This window comes from Bos grunniens, chromosome 22 (assembly GCF_055505025.1).
Source record: "Bos grunniens cultivar Pamir isolate PY7600 chromosome 22, Bosgru_T2T1.0, whole genome shotgun sequence".
In the NCBI taxonomy this organism is placed as follows: Eukaryota; Metazoa; Chordata; class Mammalia; order Artiodactyla; family Bovidae; genus Bos; species Bos grunniens.
This window is the reverse complement of record NC_141186.1, coordinates 35,330,642-35,352,193: the sequence shown is the minus strand read 5'-3', so window position 1 is coordinate 35,352,193 and position 21,552 is coordinate 35,330,642. Positions and strand designations below refer to the sequence as shown.

General features: G+C 45.0%; 1 protein-coding gene across 3 annotated transcripts in view; it reads right to left on the bottom strand.

Moving 5' to 3' along the window:
• Positions 1-21,552, bottom strand: part of LRIG1 (leucine rich repeats and immunoglobulin like domains 1) — a 115,399-nt gene that overhangs the window by 85,753 nt on the left and 8,094 nt on the right. The window contains exon 1 of one of the 3 annotated variants that reach the window (XM_086366924.1): positions 9,980-10,499. The exons of the other annotated variants lie outside the window; for them this stretch is intronic. Coding sequence (XP_086223050.1) covers positions 9,980-10,044 — 65 coding nt within the window. The 5' untranslated portion in view covers positions 10,045-10,499. Of the gene's footprint in view, positions 1-9,979; positions 10,500-21,552 lie in introns of those variants that run through there. 3 annotated transcript variants of the gene reach the window in all.

The window sequence follows — 21,552 nt, the reverse complement described above, 5'->3', positions numbered from 1 at the left end:
TTACTCCAGTGGATACATTTGGAGTCCGTGGTTTGCCGAGTGCTTTGTGGGGTCCACCAGTGTCCCTCTGGTCACAGATCACTGTTTGCCTGTCCCCAAATCTCCACCCATACCTCTGTCCCTACAAATACTCACTTTCAGAAGATTAGCTTCCTGTGGAACCAATCACTGCAAAATACAGCGTATTTAGTAAAAGGGTGAGGGGGCTTTGAGATGCGTTGAGTCTGAGCTGACCTGTTCAAGACGTAACACCGTAGGAACAATTTTTTCAATGTGTCACCCAACCAAATATAACTATATAAATGGTGGCACAGCCATATACTGTGATCAGTTGCCTTTTGCAACACACTGAAGTGCTTCCCCACAGAGCACAGAGTGGTTTCCCACACTTCATGCCCCCACCTAAGGGCCCTGGGAGGACTGTGATTATCAAGGAGGAAAAGAACTATTTTAACACAGCCCTGTAAAAGGTACTCCTGGTTGCAAGAACAGCCTGGCCAGATTCCAGGCTTGTCTTGTTGGCAGAAGATACAATCGAGGATTTCATTGGGATAAAAGGATAAAGAAATCCTATACCAGTGACTTGAGATTCTTCAGAAATGAAACCTCCAATAATGGATTACTCCCCCGAGCACGAGAGACACATCCTGGAATATTAAGAACCAACCAACCAACCGGAAAAAAACACCCTTTCCATGATCTGAGCCATTACACACCATTCTAAACCCTCTTCTCTAGATGTTTCCTGAACCAGGCAAGGATCGAGGCATTCGTTCTGTGCTTTTTTAACCCTCATTTCTGAAAACTCACTTCACAACATAATCCAATCAATGAAAAAATAGCACACAAGCTTCACATTACAGAAATGTATGCCAAAAGATGAAAATTAAACTCTGCATGTGTGATGATCAGAGTCTGTTGATGTTGTTTTAAAAAAGTATTTAGAAGAGTCATTTTAGGCAAACATCATTTTGGGTTACAAAAGGGCAGTATATATACAGACAGTCTATGGGGTCACAAAGAGTCAGAAACAACTTAGTGACTAAACCACCATCCCTGACATGGTAAGTGACTTTTCGTCCCCCTTAAAGGGGCAAGAAGGAAATGATTTTTCCCCCAGTAATTACATTTTTACAAATAAATGTACCTTAATGTTATCAGCTTATCTTTCCTAATATGACACCAAAAATTTTAAGGGACAAATGAAATCAGTGGGCATAACTACCTTCCCAGAATAGAGCTGCTCAGAAGGAAAACCTCCTCTGGAAAGCCAGACGTTCATACAGGTGTTCTCTGGAATCCTCTATCAGCGTGCGGTGGAATTTACACGCACCTTTTATTTTTCCAACTGAAATCACACCGAGCATTCACTAAAGTCTCAGGCATCTGTCTGTGCCAATGCAAAGCCCGAGCGTCCACAAGCTACAAAGCTAACAGAAAAATCTAGGTTTACTTGCATTTACCACGTTACTCTGCATTACAAGCTGATGGAGAGCAAGGTGCCCACAGATATTACCAAACACTGTCTTCTCGGTTTTCTATGTCTTCTTCTAGGTCTCAAAGAGTCAAATATTACCTTCTAGGTTTATCTTCCCATCCTTTCCCACATTTCCCAGCTACTTCCCAACTTAAATATGAAGATGACTCAAACATAAAGAACAGATCCCCGGTGTAAGTCAGCCAAACCCAAAAACTGAATTTACCCACCAGTTTTCAAGAACACATCCGCTGTATTACAGGGAGGCACACAAGGGATTGGAGTTAAAGTATTTTAAAGAAAACTCGGTTTGGAAAGGTCAGTCTCCTGGCTAACAGTGAGGGTGCTGACTTTATTAGCTAGCTTATCGACTTGGGATCTCGTTCTGTCAATTTTTCCGCTGGGCTTTTAAGAGTTTATGTGTGTCATGAAATGCTCAGCTGAAGCCAAAATTTTTTGTTCCTATGATGCTCAGATGTCACACAAACACCATAAAATTAAAAGCCCATCCACATCATTGTCCTGGGGCCATGGTGACTTCTCTGGCTCTGGTTGCTGGAATGGCTGAGCAGAGACCAAGTCAGTTAAGGTGGAATAGCTAGGTGGTAGGCATTTCAGTGCAGCTACTGCACAGAGTGTTGTTCTCTGCTGCTGCAATTCGGGGCCTTCCTTCTCACTGAGATTACGGACACCAAGAATCAGAAGATGCCTGTGACCTGCACCCCGGACATACTGAACTTTTACTACTTCGAATGCAGAACTGGCAGTGAAAATGACAGAGCTACAATATACTTTTGTTGCTTCTTCTCTTTTTCAGTCATTCATCAAAGTTTCTAAAGCCTGTGCTACAATTCATGGGGTCTTGAAGAGTGGGACATGACTCCGGGACTGAACAACAACACAACCTATCTAAAAACCATCCTTTCTCTCTTCCACATGGCTGACATTCGCTGAGGCCCAGGGCACCCTAACATCCAGCTCCTCACAGTCACACCGTCCATCCCCGCCCCCGCCTCTTCAGAGTTTGCAGTTCCAGGTCATTTACTCCCAAAGATGTGTCTTAAAGGAGGGATCCTAACGGTGAATTCTGCTAAATTATATCTCAACCAAATAATGACTGTTACTATCTATGGGATATGAGTCTGTTTTACAGTAAATCAGCAGCAAAAGCAATTAAAAGCTCTACTGAAAGTCATTCCTCCAGGGCTCCCTATGGAGTCCCTGTTAACAGGCTGAAGAGACCTCAGAAACACCACATGGACTTCGAGTTACTCCATCTCCTCTCTGAGTGCTCGGGAGAGACAAAGCCATCCAATTCCCATCTCAGCAGGAACTCAAAGCCCATGGTCTGGCCAGACCCAGACATCCATGACATGGGCTACAGGGAAGCAGCTGCCCTAAGAACAGCCAGCACTCCTTTGCCTAACACTTGTTATCTCCTGAACACTACCACCGCCCACCCTCCAGCTTCCACCATCACTCCTTTTTAAAGATGATGTTATCAAATTCCAACTAGTCACAGTCTCTGCTCAGCTTGCCCTGGTCAACCCACTCTGTCACCCTCAGGGAAGAGGCTGACTTGCTCCTGCAGACTTCATGCTAACAAAGCTGGCATCTGAAACCCTCTTTGGTTAGAAGCCAGTTGGGTTCCACGAACTGAGATACAAAATCAAACAAAGTACAGCTGGGAGTGTGGCAGAGTTGGGGCGGTAAGGCCTCCAGTGATGAGATCCAACCTGTCCTCCAACTCAGACTCTCCAGGTTGCCTTTCCTGTCCTTCACTCCCTCCTCCCCACAGAAGACTGTCACAGCAAATAAAAGATCCCACCCCAGGTCAGGTCCACAAGGCCACATGAGCGTGACTCTGCAAAACTGCACTGGCAGCTCCATTCGGCTGCAGCAAATTTGGCCCTGATCAATAAGCCGAGGCAGGTCTGGATTTGGGGAGGCTCCCCCTTGCACAAGCACAAGGCAAAAACCACCCACGCTCCCAGACCCAGAGAGCTCCTGCGAAAAGCACCTGCACCAACTCGTCAGGGTGGTTTGGGAAGTCACAAGTGCCTCAAGAAAAGATCTTTTCTTCCCAGGGGCACAGGACAAACGGGAGACCTGCCACACTGCCGGTGTCAATATTTATCTAAGACCTAGGTATTCACCATGGTACAAACCGGGCACCTTTTCAATTCACTCATTCACGTGCTTTGCCACTACAAAACTCCCCAACGGAGATTCATTTACAGCTTGAATTTCTTTTCTTCCACTGCCATACAGGAGGCTGGTGGTGGGGCCCATGGTCTGTGTCAGCCATAATCCAGCAGCTCGAGAAGAAAGCGTTCAATGTGTTTCAGAACTGCCGATATCAAATGGCCTTGCCCCCGAGGACAATAAAGAGACGGGGAAGTGAAACAGAGCGCCTACTTTCTCCCTCTCCAAGGCATGTGCGTTTTCTGCTCTGGAAATGAACAAAGCTTGGGCCTTGCAGTAACCACACCCGGCATTTCTAGGTGTGACTTACTCACACTGCAGGATTAATCCAGCAACCGATACCCAAGGTATGTGCAGCTCAAAGGAAGCCATGTGCTATTTCAGGAGCCCTTCTTGCTCAATTCCAACTCTCCGGGACCCCCTCCTTCTCACCCTGTAAGGAGTCTTGCTCCCTTAGTCTCCTCTTCTCCCAAGAAAAAGGCATATATACAATCTCCCTTTCAGGTAAACACCAAAGTTAGGAGGCCCTTGAAAATAGCTGTGCATCGTGGAAACGAGGTTCATAAATGGAGGCCTCCAAGCCTTTCCCCAGCACTCAGAGTCCTGAGATGCCCTTTCCGCAAAGGACGCTGGGCTGCACTCCCTCCATCCACTGTGCTGACATCTTCAAGGAGAGGTGTTGTGGTGGCCATGTGCGGCCAGCTGACTCCAGGCTTTTATGCCAAGGAAACTGAGGCACTGGAGAAAAAGGGTGCTCTCTCCAGTGACGGGTCAAAGAACCTGCCTGAAAGCCCTCCTGCAAAGCTCAGGGGAGTGACAGCGAAAAGATTTCTCAAGCCAGATTCCTACGATTCACTAAATCTACTTTTCTGAGCCCATACACACAATACGTCCCAGTTAGCTGGGTGTCCCCCAAGACCCTCCTAAGATCTGGACACTCCACGCAACCTGATAAGGATTATCAGACGTCATCTGCCAATGGACTGCAAATCACTTCCGTTCCTTCCTGAGCAAAAAGTGTGACAGCAAGTGATGAGCTATGAGGCACGTGCGGTCCGCGAGGGGCCAGCTTTCCTACCTCTGCTTTAAATACTCCTGCTGGGTGGAAGCAGGCCAGCGCTGAGCCCAAAGTGGTAGCAGCTGAAGGTGTGGTCAGTTTTATTTTTTTCTCACATAAAAATATACAGGACACTTAAGCGCACAGTATTTCCTCACGCACACTGAGGTTAATAATTCACAAACTAACTGACATTCATCAAGGATTAGAAAATTGAAAGGTGGTTTGTGCAAACACTCCTGTTCTTGCTCTTACTTAACAGCTGGTTTATTTAACTGATGGCTTCTGTTGCCATTAGGGGCAGGTAGCACTTCAAAAGGTTAGGCATGAAGGCACATATACCACTATCGGGGTTGCTCAGCCTCTGGCTTACATGTTATCCAAAACCCTGGAAGATCCCCTGGAGGAGGGCATGGCAACCCACTCCAGTACTCTTGCCTAGAGAATCCCATGGACAGTGGAGCCCGGGGGGTTACAGTCCACAGGGTCCTAAAGAGTTGGGCACGACTGAAGCAACTTAGCACGCACACATAGAGGAAAAAGCTGGATAAGACCAGTAAGGTGAAAATCCAGGATCGCAGAAGTCCTAGTTTGCTGATAAGACTTTATTGTAGTCATGCTCTCTGGTTTCTAATCTGGGCAGATGGTCAAGTCCCCAAAATGCCATTGCAAAAAAGCAGGAGGCGCCCACGGAAGAGGCACACTGCCTGGATCTCAGGTCAGACTGTCAAGCCCCCAAAAAGGAGGGCCCAATCCCCTCTCCCCTAGACACTCTTTCCACTTCTCTTATCTCACTTCAGTTTCCTCTAAAACGCTGCATATGTGTGGAGAGTGGGGAGGAGGACTGTAAGGCTGTTTTCTCCAGCCGCTCCCGAGTGTCTCCAATGCTGCAGGACACGATGCTGACCAATGGTTGGTGGTGGTTGTTTTTCAACCAAGGGAAATTAAACCTCTGGGGTCTGTGTTATCTGCAAAGCCATGAACTTCATACAACACGGGACCTACCGCCTGGGTTTATGAACCTGCGATAGCGCTAAGGCCACATGAATGTCCACACAACCCTTGTTAAAGAGGTTACACATTAACCGCCGCAAGGCTCGAGGAAGAGCCTATCACCTGCACCGTCTCCACACTTCTCATATCCCGCCTTTGAAAGGGTTTTCTAGAAGTTGCTACCATGGCACTGGAAATAAATAAGGCTGGGTCCACATTTTGTTTTAGTTTTTAATAAAGCCACGACTTCAGTGGTGGGCAGCTGGCCCTTAAAAGGGACAGAAAATAATACTAAATAATAGTAAACTCAAAAGGGCACAGGACACAGCCAACCACTGGTTATTTCACCAGGCGTTTCAGGGGCGTGGGGAAACAGTGCCTAGGGACAGTATGGCACAGTAGGAAGAGCAGTGGTCACTCATGCCTGGTTTGGAAATGAGTGAACACACACGAGTGTACTGAACACCAGGGATGGTGCTGGACTCTAGGACCACATGGTAGCAAGGCGGTCTCTCCCCTAAGGGAGTGTATAACCAGGAGGGGAAGACAGATGCCGAGTGAGTCACCAGAGACATGTTCCAAAGGCCACCCTGAAGCACGACCGTGGCCACCCTCACCTGGGTGTTTGGACAGACCCCTCTGAGCAGTGGTTTAGCGTGAGGCCAGAAGGATAACGGGAGTCATGCGCAAAAGGCACAGGGACGAGAGCATAGGCAAAGGCTCTGTGGGGAAGAAACGGCTCGGCTGGCAGAGGTAACACCAGTCCTGTGCAGGACGCACCTGGTATCCAGTGACTGCACGGTGACTGCAGAGGAGGGCGGGAGGGAGGCAGGGAGCAGGTGCCTGGAGCCACATGGACAGGAAGCTGGACCTAAGGGATCCCAGTGTCCAGGGTAGTGAGGCTCACACTTCAGACTCAAAACCCCAGTTCCCCAAAGAACTGCTTACAATGCAGATTCTCAGTCCCTGGCACTACAGACTCAGACTCTAAAGTCTGGGGATATGTTAAACTGCTCCCTGGGGGACAGACAGACAGCCACCATGTCATTACTGTTTCAATAATAATCAGCCCACTGGCCAGCTGACCTGCATCGGTGGATTGCCAGAGGTGGACTGGCAATGTTTTTCCAAAATCTACCTGTCGCCCTCTTTCAAGCAAGACTGTACCACCTGGGGCCCTCAGCACACCCAGAAGAGGACTAGAGAGTAAGAAATGAGAAACAAGTGAGGAGATCGGGCCCCCCAGTCCAGGCCCAGGGCTCGCAGTGCTCACAGGTGCAGTCCCAACCCCCTGAAGTAACCCCACTAGCCACCCTCCCCCGGCTTCTGGCTCTAAAGGAAACCGCTGCAGAGCCTTGGCTTCCTTTCCCATTAAAAGCCACCAGGGCCACAGTTTTCAATTAGCTGTGTCAGCCTACCACCCCGAAGCCGCCCAAGTTCAACATGTCAGCCCTCCCCCCCAGCTTCCGGTCTCCACAGAGCACTTCACACCTCCCTATTGTAAACCTGTCCAGAGCAATTACCCTGCTGCCTTTGGACAGCCTCAGGACCGCATTTCTGTCTAATTTATAGCTGCGAAGCTCTGTCGGCAGAGGCAGCCTTGCCCTGGAGCAGAGGAAGTGGAGAGAAAATGGTCAGACCTGGCTGTACACGCAAGTGCACAGCAAATGTCCTTAGGGGACAGAAGGGCAAATTCTCCCACTGTCCCAGCGGGGGACATGGTGTGCTAAGCTGCCCCAGAGAGCCTGAAATCTGTATTCGCTGTGGGAATAACTACTGTTCTATTCTGCCGCATTTCCTCCTTCGCTTGGAATTACAAACAGGGAGACAGGTACAGCAAATACACTAGGCAAATACTGCCCATTTTATTTCTACCTGAAGATCTTAAAAGTCTTTAAACTCAAAAATAAAATCCAGCTCACCCAAGGAAGGTGAGACAGACATTTCTGTCCCTGGGGAATTCAATTCATCCAAGATTTTATGACCTGTCTTTTTTAAAAACTTGCCCGGTTTACAACTCAACAAAAAGACAAATGATCCAACTGAAAAATGGGCAAAGAAAATGAATAAATATTTCTCCAGCGAAGATATACAAGTGGCCAAGAAGCACATGAAAGCTTGCTCTGCATCACTAGTCATTAGGGAACTATAAATCAAAACCACAAGGAGATACCGCTTCATACCCACCAGCATGGCTGTAATTAACCTGACAGAGATAACAAGTACTGGTGAGGTTGTGGGGAAATGGGAACATGTATTCCCTGCTGATGAAATTGCAAAAGGTGGTGGGCAGCTTCTGTGTAAAACAGCCTAGCAGTCTCTCAAAAAGTTAAACATAGAAATATCACATGACCCAGAAATTCCAATCCCAAGTATCTACCCAAGGGAAATGAAAACATACATTCATACAATAAACGCTGCACACCGAGGTTCATAGCAGCATTATTCGCATCTGCCAAAAAGCCCAACAACTTATGAACGGATAAGCCCAATGCGGTCTACCCATACAATTAGCTGTGTCAGCCTACCACCCCGACGCCGCCCAAGTTCAGCATGTCAGTCCTCCCCTCAGCTTCCGGTCTCCACAGAGCACTTCACACCTCCCTACTGAAAATTATTCAGCCATAAAAAAGAAAGATTTGCCAATACATGCTACAGTATGGAAGAACCCTGAAAACACAAGGCCAGATGAAAGAAGACAGACAACAAAAGACCATGTACTGTATGATTCCATAAATGAAATGTCCAGAGTAGGCAAATCCAGAGAGCCAGGAAGCAGATGCTGCCAGGGGATGAGAAGAAGAGTGAGGAGGGGCTGCTAAGGGAACAGGGTTTTGTCCTTGGGTGACGAGGATGTGCTGGAATTAGCAGTGATCGTTTTACAACTCTGTGAATAAACGAAAAAACCCTGAATCCCATCGTTTGAAAGGACGGCGTCTAGATATTTAAATTTCATTTTAATCAATCTATTATAAACAAAACACAAACACTTTTGCTTTAGCAGGCTTTCAAAATTACAGACTGAAAATGCCACCTAGCTATAATACTTCTGTACCACACAGATGGAGAAATAAACTTTTTTCTCTAAGTGCTAGGAGATAAATGCAGTGGGGGAACAGGCGAAATGTCCACATTTCAGATGCTCAAGGCATGATACCACCTCTAAAATCCTTCCCACCCCATCAACTCCTTCTTGCTTCTTAAACGGCACTACATTCAGGACCACAGCTCAGTCCATGAACCCGTAAGAAGTGGAAAACCTCAGTTGGAATGTATCCTCCCGCAGAAAATAAATTCTCAAAATTTCAAAAGAGCATTTTTTTTTCTTCTGAGTAATTATTTAATAAGGCTGTGGAAAGCAGGGTTTTCCCAACAGCGAGTCTTTCAAAAATTAAGAACAAGCCAGAGGCAGGAGGAAGTGTCACCAAAATGGGGAGAAAATAAATTGGTTAGATTAAGATCTAATTGATTAAGATCTGACCCCTTTCTGTGGTTGGTGCCAGCAGATTTTAGGGGAAAAAAAGCATGTTATTTCGGGAAAAGTCCTTCCAGGGGAAAAGCTGGGCGGGGGTGAGACTCTACATTTCAGTTTTATGTTAAAAATTCACTGAAGCTGATCGAAAGCAGATACAAACGGCCAACACCCCCTACTCTCTCCGAACGGGGATGCTGGTCCCTTCTATTCGAGAAGTGTCCCCCTAGACTGCAGGTACCATGGCGCAGCACAGTCTTTGCCAGCACACTTGCAGTTAACTGGGAAGTCCAAAAGTCTAATGGGGCCAGGACGCTAACCAACATCAAAGAGATTCCAGTTGCTCCCCTTATGCAATAAACTTCTTTCACCCGACATCATTCACACTTTAAGAGTGCAAAGTTCACTCTGATATTGGTGACTTTCTCACTTTGTAACTTTTCTGGCAAATGTCCCTTGGCCTGGTTGTTCATTAATATATAATAGGAACATTAAAAGCATTGTTTCACCTTCTAGGGAAGCAAGCTGTGGCCAATTTAATAAAGTCGACATTGTCCCTGGGATGGAAGAACTGTTATAAGCCGCAGACAATGCAAAGATGCCCAGGTCAGAGGGTAGGTACCTGTTCACACTCTCACCCTTCACATGAGAGGTATGTATTTCACAAGATGTTTTTGATATTCCTACTTGGCAAAGGAGTAAGATTAAAATGTTGATCTTACCGCACAAATGAACCTGGCGTTTCTTTCCCTTTCAACACAAGATTACTCCTTACCTTTTAAACCTTTCCAGGAAGTTGTGATATTTGTAGCAGGAAGACAGATGAGTGAGAAGGGACATCTCAAGGGCGATCAGGCGGTCTACTGGGATGCCGGGGAGTGCACTACTTTTACTTTTCAAATCAGACACACACCAGGACAACTCACTTTTGAGACCATGTTTACTTTGCCGAAAGCCACACTTTAAACACGGGCTCGTTTGTGGAAGGGAAGTGGCTTAGAGTCCAACCTTGTTTATGCTCCAAGTAGGTTTGACAGAAAAACCACATCAATTTGTTTTAAAATAATTTCCATTTGCTGGAAGCTGTTCTTGAAGGGCTCTCCACCACGCTAATCTGCTCTGATTCCTAGCAGCTGGAGGTGCCAGGCACGCCGGCCACGGACGGGGAGGGCTGGGCACAGACAGGCTGGCTCTGCAGGCATGGCTGCAGGCTGGGGTGACTTCGGGGGACCCGCAAAGACACAGCGACATCCCCCTCCGGACGCACAATCAACTTCGCTTTAAGAAGAACACACAGACATTTCCTAGTTCAGAGGCAAAAGTGAACAGGAAATTGACACGCCCACAGAGAAGCAGTTCTCTAGGCAAGGACACCATGGCGGGGCGGGGGAGGGAGGCTTTCCAGGCCCTCAGAAACACACCATCTCTGAGTATCAGGGGTACTGGATGTGGGCTCGAGCCCAAAGGTCCCAGTTGGGGGTGCTAAAAGATGTTATTTAGCTAACTAAACCTAAGACAAAGAAGGAAACTTAAAAAAGGAAGAGTCCATGGGTAACACCGGCGAAGATCTTTGGCCTTACCATCTGAAGAGATGCAGATTAAAGTAATCCAGTGCTATTTCCATGTATTAAACTGGTGTGTGGATGGAGAAAGAAAGCAATCTCAAGTTTGTGAGGGGAAAATGGGCACAGTTTCACATGTAAATCATAAATCCACAGCCTCTTAGAAGCAGCAGTGTCAAGTCTTAAGAATTTGCATATCCAGAGCAATTTAGATTTAAGTCATCCTAAGGAAACAAATGTATAAACATAGAAGGATGCTAAAGAATAATCCAAATACTCAGTATCAGGGAAGTTTTAATTATGACTTAAATCATAGTTATTTAAATGTTTAAAGTTGGGGAAAATATTCATGATTCTGAGTCTTAACGCACATGTTCTATTGTACATACACCTGAAACTAATATAATGTCACAGGTCAATTTTTCCTCAATTAAAAAATTCTTTATAAAAGCAGAATTACAACTGAATAGTAACCATAATTTTGTTTTTAAAATATATATATATTAAACTTGTAATAGTATTCAACCACAGACATTATTGGAAATTTACACACCAAGGTGGTGTATATAAATTTATATACCAAGGTGGTAATATTTACCACTGGAGAGTAAGATTAACTATTCTTTCTTGTGCAGTTTCCTCTTTATTCAATACAATGCCTACCATGTGTCACCAGAGAATCAAAAGTAACTAAAAAAATGCACGGGGAATTCCCTGGTGGTCCAGTGGTTAGGACACCGAGCTTTCATTACCAAGGGCGCAGGTTCAATCTCTGGTTGAGGTTAAATTAAGATCCCACAAGTCTCATGGTGTGGATAATCGATAAATTAAATAAAATAAATGCATGTAATTGGGATATCAGGTTAATGGCACAGAACTCCTTTCACATGAAGTAACCTTCCTTAGCTTACCAGGTACAAAAGGACCTTTCCTCTGAATCACAGCCCAGGGCCTCTAAACCACTAAAATAAACATTTGAGGCAGAGTTTACCAGGGAGAAGACAGCTTTCCCACTGCCTCTCATTAACGTGTCCAGGGGACTGCCCATGCCAGGGGTGCACGCTCAACAGGGCCAGACTTAGAAATCCATCTGCCCAAAATGTCTCCAGCCACAGACTAAGTCTCTACTCTGGCCTGAACCAGAGGACACAGTAATCTGCCCTCGGTGTCTTTACAACTCATCTGGTCAAGGAGAACAGCCTTTCCCAGTGCCAACAAAGAGGGAGAAAAAAACAAAACAAAACATGACCTTGGCCTGATCATCCCTTCTGTCAAAGAAGAGGTCTTAAAGAAATGAAGAAGGGCCAGGCAACCCAAACCAGCTGCCTGGCCAGGGCTCAGCATAAACTGAGCAGAAAAACCACAAGGGGAAGGGTGTCTAGACAGCCCTGGTCTAGGTGAGAGGCGACCTTCCCCTGCTGTGTCAACTCTGCAAAACTGGGCTCCAGAGCAGAGGGGAGACCTCGGCGCCAGGTGGGAATGGCACCGTGGGCTCCTAGCGCAAACACAACACGCAGGACGGAGACCAGAGACCCCAAAGGGAGGCAGGTCCTGGGTGGTGCTTAAACTACAAAAGGAAACAACGCTTGGTTACAGGATTTCACAGCCACCCTCCCACAACAGAGGGAGGGACCAAAGAGCAGCCAAACCTTCTTGGGGCGTGGGGGCTGCCCATCTGTCATATCTCCATTTGGGTGCCATTTCTTTCTTCTTCCGTCCATTCTTTTAAGTTCTTCAACACAAATATTTGGTGGAGGGTGGAGAAAACTATCAAATAGACAAGGTATGGAAACAACAGACAGCTGAGCCCCTGGGAGGACTCAATGATCCCCACTGTCTGGGAAAGGTGTTTCTGCAGGACTTACAGGACGAACAGAAAGAGGACTGACAGCAGCTGTATCAGGATCTGTCCTGAGCGTTTACTGATGCCAGGCTTGGGAAGGGGTTCTGGGGCACCACGTGGATCAGAACCAGGGCCAGTCCCTGCTCCACAGAGCTGACAGTTTAATGGGGGAGTGAGGGTGCAGAACTTCCAATCAGGATGCACAACTTCTGTCCGAAGTACTGCAGGGTCCCCGAGGCAGGACTGTAACCCAGAGGGAAGGTCAGCAAAGGTCTCCAAGAGAAGACACTTAACGGAAATGAGCAGGAGTCTGCAAGGCAGAGAGAGAAGAACGCCTCCCTCAGGCAGAGGGACAGGTGTAAGGGACATGTGACATATGGAGTATTAAAAGAGCCTGTAAAAAATCCCACCTGGTGGCTGGGATGCACGGAACCAGGTGGGAAGGAAAGATGAAGCTGGAGAGGCAGGTGGATGCCCAGAGCGTTAGGCAGTGGGAATCCTATGTTCTAACGCGTAACTCTGCCAAGACCCCCATGGCTTGGGGTGGGGGTGGGGGGGTGTGGAAGAGAGGAGAGTAAAAAGTTCTTTACTTTCTGTAAAGTCAGCATAACACAAAGAAAGTGTAGAAGAAAACTGAGCATAAAACTGATCCACCAAATAACTGATGAACTCCACCTTCTTTCCATCTCTCCGATATAATCTTTTTACAAAATGAAGGCAGTAGGGAAGCGGGCAGTGGTTCACTGATGGCCACAGCAGTCTCCCGGGACAGCTCACAGGGCTGCACACCCAAGGCACGCCAAGTATCGCAGGCGGAGTACACACTCCATCGGCTGGCCTAACTGTTTATACGTTCTTGAGTTAAAAATACACCACTCAGGTCAGCGTTAACACCAGGGCTTTATCACCAAGGCTCTTTGTAAGCCAGTTACACAAGGCGGGCCTGTGACTTGCCCATCTTTTAAATGTGCCTCAATCTGTAAATTGTCTGCCGATACATCAGTGGGATTATAATAAGCCACCAAATACACACGCATTTGAGAAAAACACTTTCCAAACCCAAGGATACTTTACTGTTTATAAATAGTTTACTTTTTTTGATCCCCGGGCATATAATATTCGCAGTTGCTCCAGAAACCAAAGAAACATGGAACAGGAACACAAACCACAACCTCGCAGAAACAATAAACAACAGATGGCAAGACATATGCGCAGGCTGCCACCCCCTGCACCAGAGGGGCACACCAGAAATGGATGCTGACACACCAGCCTGCCGACGAAGACACGTGCCCTTCCAGATCACGTTCCAGACACCATTTATGGGGCACCAGCCATACATCTAGAACCGTGTTAGGTGCTTCAGGCCACCAAGGAGGTGAAGGACCGATCACGGGCCTCCAGGAATTCACAGACTTGAAGGGGATGCCAGACAAACACACGAAAGCAGATGACACCAATCTTACTGAAGTCTTTCTAAATACAGTTATGTAGTCAGGTTTGGGTTCTAATTCTGGCAAATTCACAGAGTTATTCAACCACCCTGGGCCTCATGCATAGCAAAGATGTAAGATATTTCACAGAGTTAAGGTGACAGCTAAATGAGTTTGTGTTCATGCGTCCTCAAGCAAAAATGCAAACGATCACTGCTATGTATTGGGGCCTCTCTTCTAACACTTATAAATGACTTCAATTTTGCCCTCCCTCACCATAACTTTAGTGAGGTGGGCTCTATGATTATCCTCATTTAACATGAAGAAGAAAGGGAGTCATTGAGAAGCTAAGTAGATTGCCCAAGGTCACCCAGGAAAGCAGGCACTCGAGCTGCCACTGTTACCACTGTGCTACCTAAAAGCATGGCTGGCTGCTTCACTGCCACCGACACCCCTCACCATACAGGTAACCTGAAGGGCGCTTTGTAGACGACAGAGACACAGCATTATCTTCCCCAGCAGACTCTACAACGGTGTACTGTTCTGGCCTTTTCCTGGGTTTTATGGCTTGAGCTTACTTGAAAAGTTCAAGACAGATGCTAAAATAAATTTGGACTCTAAGGTCACATTTGCCATAACTATTAATGATTCTGATTAGTTGATGTTTACAAAAATTTTTTTAAACGTCTTCTGTCTCAAAACAAAGGGAGGGGGATCCAATAAATAAGTGTGGCGGTCATGTTGCTTTCCATATATGGACATGTCTATTTCAGGAATCAAAATCTCATGTCCAATTACTCTGCCAATTTCACCTCAATGCTCATTTTATTTTTTTAAACTCTGACTAGAATTTTCCAACTACACTGTAACTTTAAGCCTTTGTGTTTCTTCTACATTGAAAAAGAATGCCATTTCCCAATATATAACTCCCAGATGTAGAATTCACAGATGATTCATCTCGCAGAACAAGTGTTTGGAGACATCAGCTCCAAATAGAGCAAAAACTTGGAATTCCCTTCTCCCCCAAAGTTAAGAACTCGCCTAGATCTGCTCTGCTTGACAAAGTTTGTTTTCAATTATATTTCCAAATTCTTTTAACAATAACTGCATGGCGTCTGGCATCAACACATCTGATTCTTTGAAGTGGTTCTCAAGCAGAGAGCAGAAAATAAGGATAAAGGGGAAAGGAAGGGAAGCCCATCCATAATTTCTGTTTTAGCCCTAACAGTCCCTCCCAAAAGGGCTCTTTGCCACATAAAATCAGACAAACCACAAGCTATGACTTCTCCTTGAAGGCCCACACTGTTGGAAGTACCACAACTGAAGAAGGCTCCTGAACTTATCCCTTTACCCATCAGCTGGGCTCCTAATGGGAAAGCAGAGCTTCAGCACAAAGAAAATGGCCTTTTACTCTTTAAACCTGAACTCCAAACACACTTCTGTGAAGTCCTCCACAAAGGTCAATTAGGAGTAATCACACCTGGAGGGTGAACTTCAGAACCCTTTTCAGACACAATGAACACATGGGATCCTTTCTGCCCAGAAAAAAGTGCACCGAGCCTTAAGAACGAGAGCTGTAGAGCAATAAACAAATACTGATCCAGAGATTCCTGGGCATGTGAAACTGAACAATCCCTACTGCCTTAAGTGGGGAGAAGAGAGACCTGACAAGGATGTGTGAACTTTCCTAAGCAGAGAGACTCCAAGATTCCTCCGGGGAAGGACAAGATATAAACAATAAATCCACCAGAACAAGGTCAAGCGAATAACAGAGAGTGTGTCTAATGCTGACAAAAGCTCGTGCAAGGGCGGGAGGACTATTTGGACTATCTCAGAACGCACACGGGCAGAGGCCACATGTAGGCCAGAAAGGGAGGATGTTGAAAAAAAAAAAAAAAAGAAAGCCTAGTTCTTTGCACTATTTCCTTTAGTCCTAAAGTAGTCCCTAACTCTTGTCAACCTTCCTCTCAAGAAATTCCAAACCACTAATTGTGCCTCCAACTTCATCGCATTTTAGCTGTAGCTCAAACAGGGCTCCAGATTCCCAGAATTAGCTCTACAAGAAAAAAGAGAAAGAAAGAAAGAAAAAAAATCAAAAGCTTCCACCTTATGAAACTGTGTATGACAAAGAATGAGTGGAAGGGAAAAAAAAGTCCAAGACTTTCCACTGAAGGCACAAATGAATTCCACATGATAGAAAGGTGGATATTCAGGACACAGAGGAGAAAAGCTCCCAGACTTGGTGTAACAATGAAGTCTTTTAAGGAGTTCCATTACGACAAAGATCACGATTTTCAAAACCAGTGTTTGACCAAGTGAGAACCAATGAAGACCCAATGCAGATGGGTAAATTGCTTGACCAGAAAGAGACCTCAAAACTGCAAAAATCAGGCCCCTGGACTTAGTATGACCTTGATCTGATAGGGTGACATAATATGCTGTTGAGTTTCCACCTTGAAAGACACCCTCAAAAGAGCTCCTTGGTAAAAGGGTTAACAGCTCCTCTGATACTCTCAATGTTCCCCGCATGTTGTCAATGGCAAGCCAGCTGAGAGGACAGACGAGGTGGGTTGTCGCTGCCCTTCCTCGAGTGATTACTAGTGAATCTGCTACAGGTGGCTCATCTGGTCATTCACCGACGGCCAGCTTGAGAGGGATGCTGCCTGCAGTGGCCCTAAGAAAAGCAGAGGAGACAAGTGACTGGAAAAACAGGCCCTTGATTTATTTGCCTTTTGTGATGAGATCTTAAAAGGCTAAATCAAAGATTTAATGTAGGTCTGTACCAGCTTCTGTGGTTTTCTTTGGGTTAGTGGGAAAAAGAGGCAATGATCAAATGAAGAAATATGGTGGAGTACATGCCCCCCTTCAGTAACTCCTAAAGGATCACAGGAGGTGCCCTTGTGAGAGTCCCACACGCACACCCTGTTTCCCTTTACTTCCCTGGGGGCATCCAAACGAGGATACCACTCAGAAGCACCAAACATGGAAGGTGACTGAAGTGAGTATCCTAGACACACAGAGTAAACTGACTGATTCTTACCCTTCATTAAGTAGTGTAAGTTTTATTACTTCTTTGTTTCAATTCAGATAGACTCCTATACTTGAAGATGAGCAGCCTTAGAAACCATACATCGCTTTACAGAAAAGAAATGAACTGATCAGATCAAGGTCACACTGCCAAGCAGGGGCAGAACTGGGATAAAGCCCCAAACTTTCCAGATGTCCAGCCATTTTCTCAACCGTCCACACTCCTGCCTTCACAGCTTTAAGACAACTGTTACTTTTTTCCCTTTTAGGTCAATAGTTTTTACCCCTCTTTGGTCCAGAACCCCTTCAAGATGCTTAATGAAAATGTTAGCTCCTTTTTGCCCAGAAAGATGCAGTGAGTTTTGAGATTTCACATACAATGTAGTTCCCTACACTGCCCCCTCCCCTCCCCCCTCTCCAAATAATATTTGAGGTCAGCCAGTCTTTATTTTAGGATAGTCTGAAATTCAATATAATTTAATCAATTCACAGTTCTGTTTCAAATGAACTCGTGAAAGGATCCAAAAATCTCCATAGGAGATTTTTCTCTTGGATAAAACACAACCATCGATGAAGCCAAACCACTGTGGCCAAGAGTCCCACACAGACACCAAATCTGAGAAAACATTCAGAGGAATTTGGGATGGGGCAGACTTTAAGAGTTACAAAACATTTCAGTTCGCTTTCTGGATCTCTTCTCCTCCAAAGACGAAAGGAAACTCCATTCCATTTGAGCTGGAGCTTCTGCATCCATCACTTTGCTGGATCAACAACCAACTTCCTGGAAGCAACAAGCTCTTCTGGCTGTTTAGAAGTTTTGCAAGCCCTGGGAGCTTGTGTGCCAGAAACTCACAACAGCCCAGGTGTAGGGAGGAAATCAAGGAAAAAATATTTAATTAAAAATAAAATGAAAACTACAATGTAGGCAAGATGCATAGTACTGGACCAAGGTCCTGCACAGCAGAAAGTTCTCCTAATTTATAAAATAGAAATTAAACTCACAGTCAGAATTTCTCAGTTTTAAGTGCCCTCCCAGCCTGTAGATCTTTCTTAACCCCTTCGGTGTGTGCTTCCACTTCCCTAAACACAGAATGCCCTGTAAGATGGTATCTAATCAAATACCATATAAATTTTATTAAACTTAATACATGCAAGAATTTAACCGGACCATGTAGGACAGCTTTTAAAACCAACGAACACCACAGGATCCATACAGAATTAGATTTTCACAAACAGAATATGGAAATCATTCCACAGACTTTGATCAAGTGGATTGGTTTGTACTCCCATTCGGACTGCTAATTAGGCTGCAACCAGCATGAAATCCATTCTAAAAGTCTCTCCTAACCAACAAAGTAACAGGCTGCAGAGAAATTAAACTATGCACTTCGACAAAACCAAACCAAACCATTCTGCAGCTACTTGAAGAAAAGCATTTTCAAATCTGTGTGAAGTTTAAATCAAGCACAGAGGGTTCCAGGAACATAGTTCTTTGCTTAGGGGGGATTTTCTTCCAGGGTGCCTCTCACTCTATTTAAAGCAGCCTCAAGTAGCCACAGCTGGAGGGTCATGCTTACAAAGTAAACAATAGTTAACTTGATTCAGACTCACGACTTAACTACAACCAATAGCTAATTACCCCTCTATTAACCAACACTACCTGAAATATCACTTTTTAAATGATCCATTTGGAATTATGCTCTTTCACAAAAGAATTCTCATCAACAATTAACAGCATAGAAGAAACTTCCCAATTAACAGCTACATGGGGAGAGATGAGAGTTCCTCCGAATCACCACATTTCAGGCAAAGGACAATGGGACAAAGGAACTAAGTACCTCTCACAAGAAAGAGACCAAACTGTGTTCTGAGTGCACACAAATTGAGAGAGCACACACTATGTGCTCAATAAACATTCTTTAAAGGTACAGTTTACCAAAAACTCCCTTTGGAAAAACAGACTTAAAACAAATGATTCCTCCCCCCCCCCCGCCAAAAGGCTGTTACAGTTAACACTTCTTTAAATCACATTATAGAGAATAATATATGTAAATTATATCTCAAAAATAAATGTATCTTAATTTTTTAAAACCTATCTATATTTTCAGATGAAGTGATATGCTTGGATTTGCTTCCCCCCACCCTCCCAAAAAAAAACAAAACCATGGGGACAAGTCTATTAAGGCACAGATTAAATAAAAGAGGCCATTATAAAAAATAACACAAGTAACAAATGCTGGGGAGGGTGTGGAGAAGAGGGAACCCTGGTGCACTGTTGGTGGGAATGTAAATTGATAGAGTCACTACGAAAACAGAATAGAGGTTTCTCAAAAAATAAAAATTGGGTTTCCCTGGCAGTTCAGTGGTAAAGAATCCATTTGCCAATGCAGGACACATGGGTTCAATCCCTGACCTGTGAAGATCCCACATGCTGCGGAGTGACTAAGGCCATCCGACACAACTACTGAACCTGTGCTCTGGGTTCAGGAGCCACGACTACTGCAACTACTAAAGCCCAAGGGCGGTCCTGTTCCACGACGGGAAGCCACCACGATGAGAAGCCCTCGCACCCCAACTAGAGTGCAGACCCACTCATCACAACTAGAGTAAAGCCTGTGTAGCAACGAGACCCAGCATAGTCATAAATAAATAAATTATTTTAAAAAGCAAAACTAAAAGTAGATCTACCATATGACCCAGCAATCCCACTCCTAGGTATAAATCCAAAAAACAAACAAAAAGACTAATTAAAAACGATACAAGCACCTCAGTGTTCATACTAGCATTATTTACAACTGCCAATACATAAAAGAACTTTAGTGCTTATCAACAGACGACCAGATAAAGAAGATGTGATGTGACATCCACATATATATGTAAAATGGAATACTCAGTTCAGTTCAGTCGCTCAGTCATGTCCGACTCTTTGCGACCCCATGAATTGCAGCACGCCAGGCCTCCCTGTCCATCACCAACTCCCGGAGTTCACTCAGACTCACATCCATAGAGTCAGCGATGCCATCCAGCCACCTCATCCTCTGTCATCCCCTTCTCCTCCTGCCCCCAATCCCTCCCAGCATCAGAGTCTTTTCCAATGAGTCAACTCTTCGCATGAGGTGGCCAAAGTACTGGAGTTTCAGCTTCAGTATCAGTATCATTCCTTCCAAAGAAATCCCAGGGCTGATCTCCTTCAGAATGGACTGGTTGGATCTCCTTGCAGCCCAAGGGACTCTCAAGAGTCTTCTCCAACACCACAGTTCAAAAGCATCAATTCTTCGGCACTCAGCCTTCTTCACAGTCCAACTCTCACATCCATACATGACCACTGGAAAAACCATAGCCTTGACTAGATGAAACTTTTTGGCAAAGTAATGTCTCTGCTTTTGAATATGCTATCTAGGTTGGTCATAACTTTCCTTCCAAGGAGTAAGCGTCTTTTAATTTCATGGCTGCAGTCACCATCTGCAGTGATTTTGGAGCCCCAAAAAATAAAGTCTGACACTGTTTCCCCCTCTATTTCCCATGAAGTGATGGAATACTATTCAGTCACAAAAAATGAAATCCGCCATCTGAAGCAACACGGATGGACGTGGACGGCATGAGGCTAAGTGAAATAAGTCAGATGCAAAGACAAGCATTATATGCTATCACTTATATGTGGAATCTAAAAAAATGCAACCAAGTCGTGAACATAAAGAAAAAGAAGCAGACTCACATACATCGAGAACAAACTAGTGGTTACCAGCAGCAGACGGAGGGGGCATCAATGCCTTTTTACCCAGCTTGAAGTGCTAAAGTTGGGGGTACCAATGAAGAGCACAGTGACTACAAAATTTGGAAATAAAGTGAGATTATCCATTCCTTAGTTCTAAAGTGCTTGATTCTTCTCACTGTATATCTAACAGGCCATCATCAAGTAGGTAATCCAGTGAGGAAGAATTTTATCAGTGCAATGTACGCCCTGACCAAGATAAGTGTGAAATTACTGGAACAGCAAATTATAAACGGGTGGTAGGAGCAAAGGACAGGAAGAGGAGGTGGGGGTGGGGGGACACCTCCTAAACACTGTATAATACAGTCTTAGAAGATGAAGTTGTGTGATTTGTTTTTAATCAGCTAAAAAAAAAAAAATTAACTCTCCACTATCTTGTTTCTCAACATTTAGGTAATTCTGTTGCAGGACAGAACCTCACTCCTCATTCATTTTCTTCCCAATAATAAGAGACCTCAAGAAAAAAAAAGTGCCCACAGATCATAAAAGATTAGAGACTTGGGCACCATAAAAGTTTAAAGAATAATCAATGCAAAGTGCTTCAAAAGAAGACAGGCCATGCTTTCTTTAAACTCTCTGAAGGCCACCTTTTGCCAAAATAAACTAAATGAGCAGTGATTGGAACCTGCATCCTGGTTCATAAGGAAACCAAGATGTATTAGGACTTATGGAGATGAACGGATTGGTTGTTCACACAATAGGCTTTACTGGTTA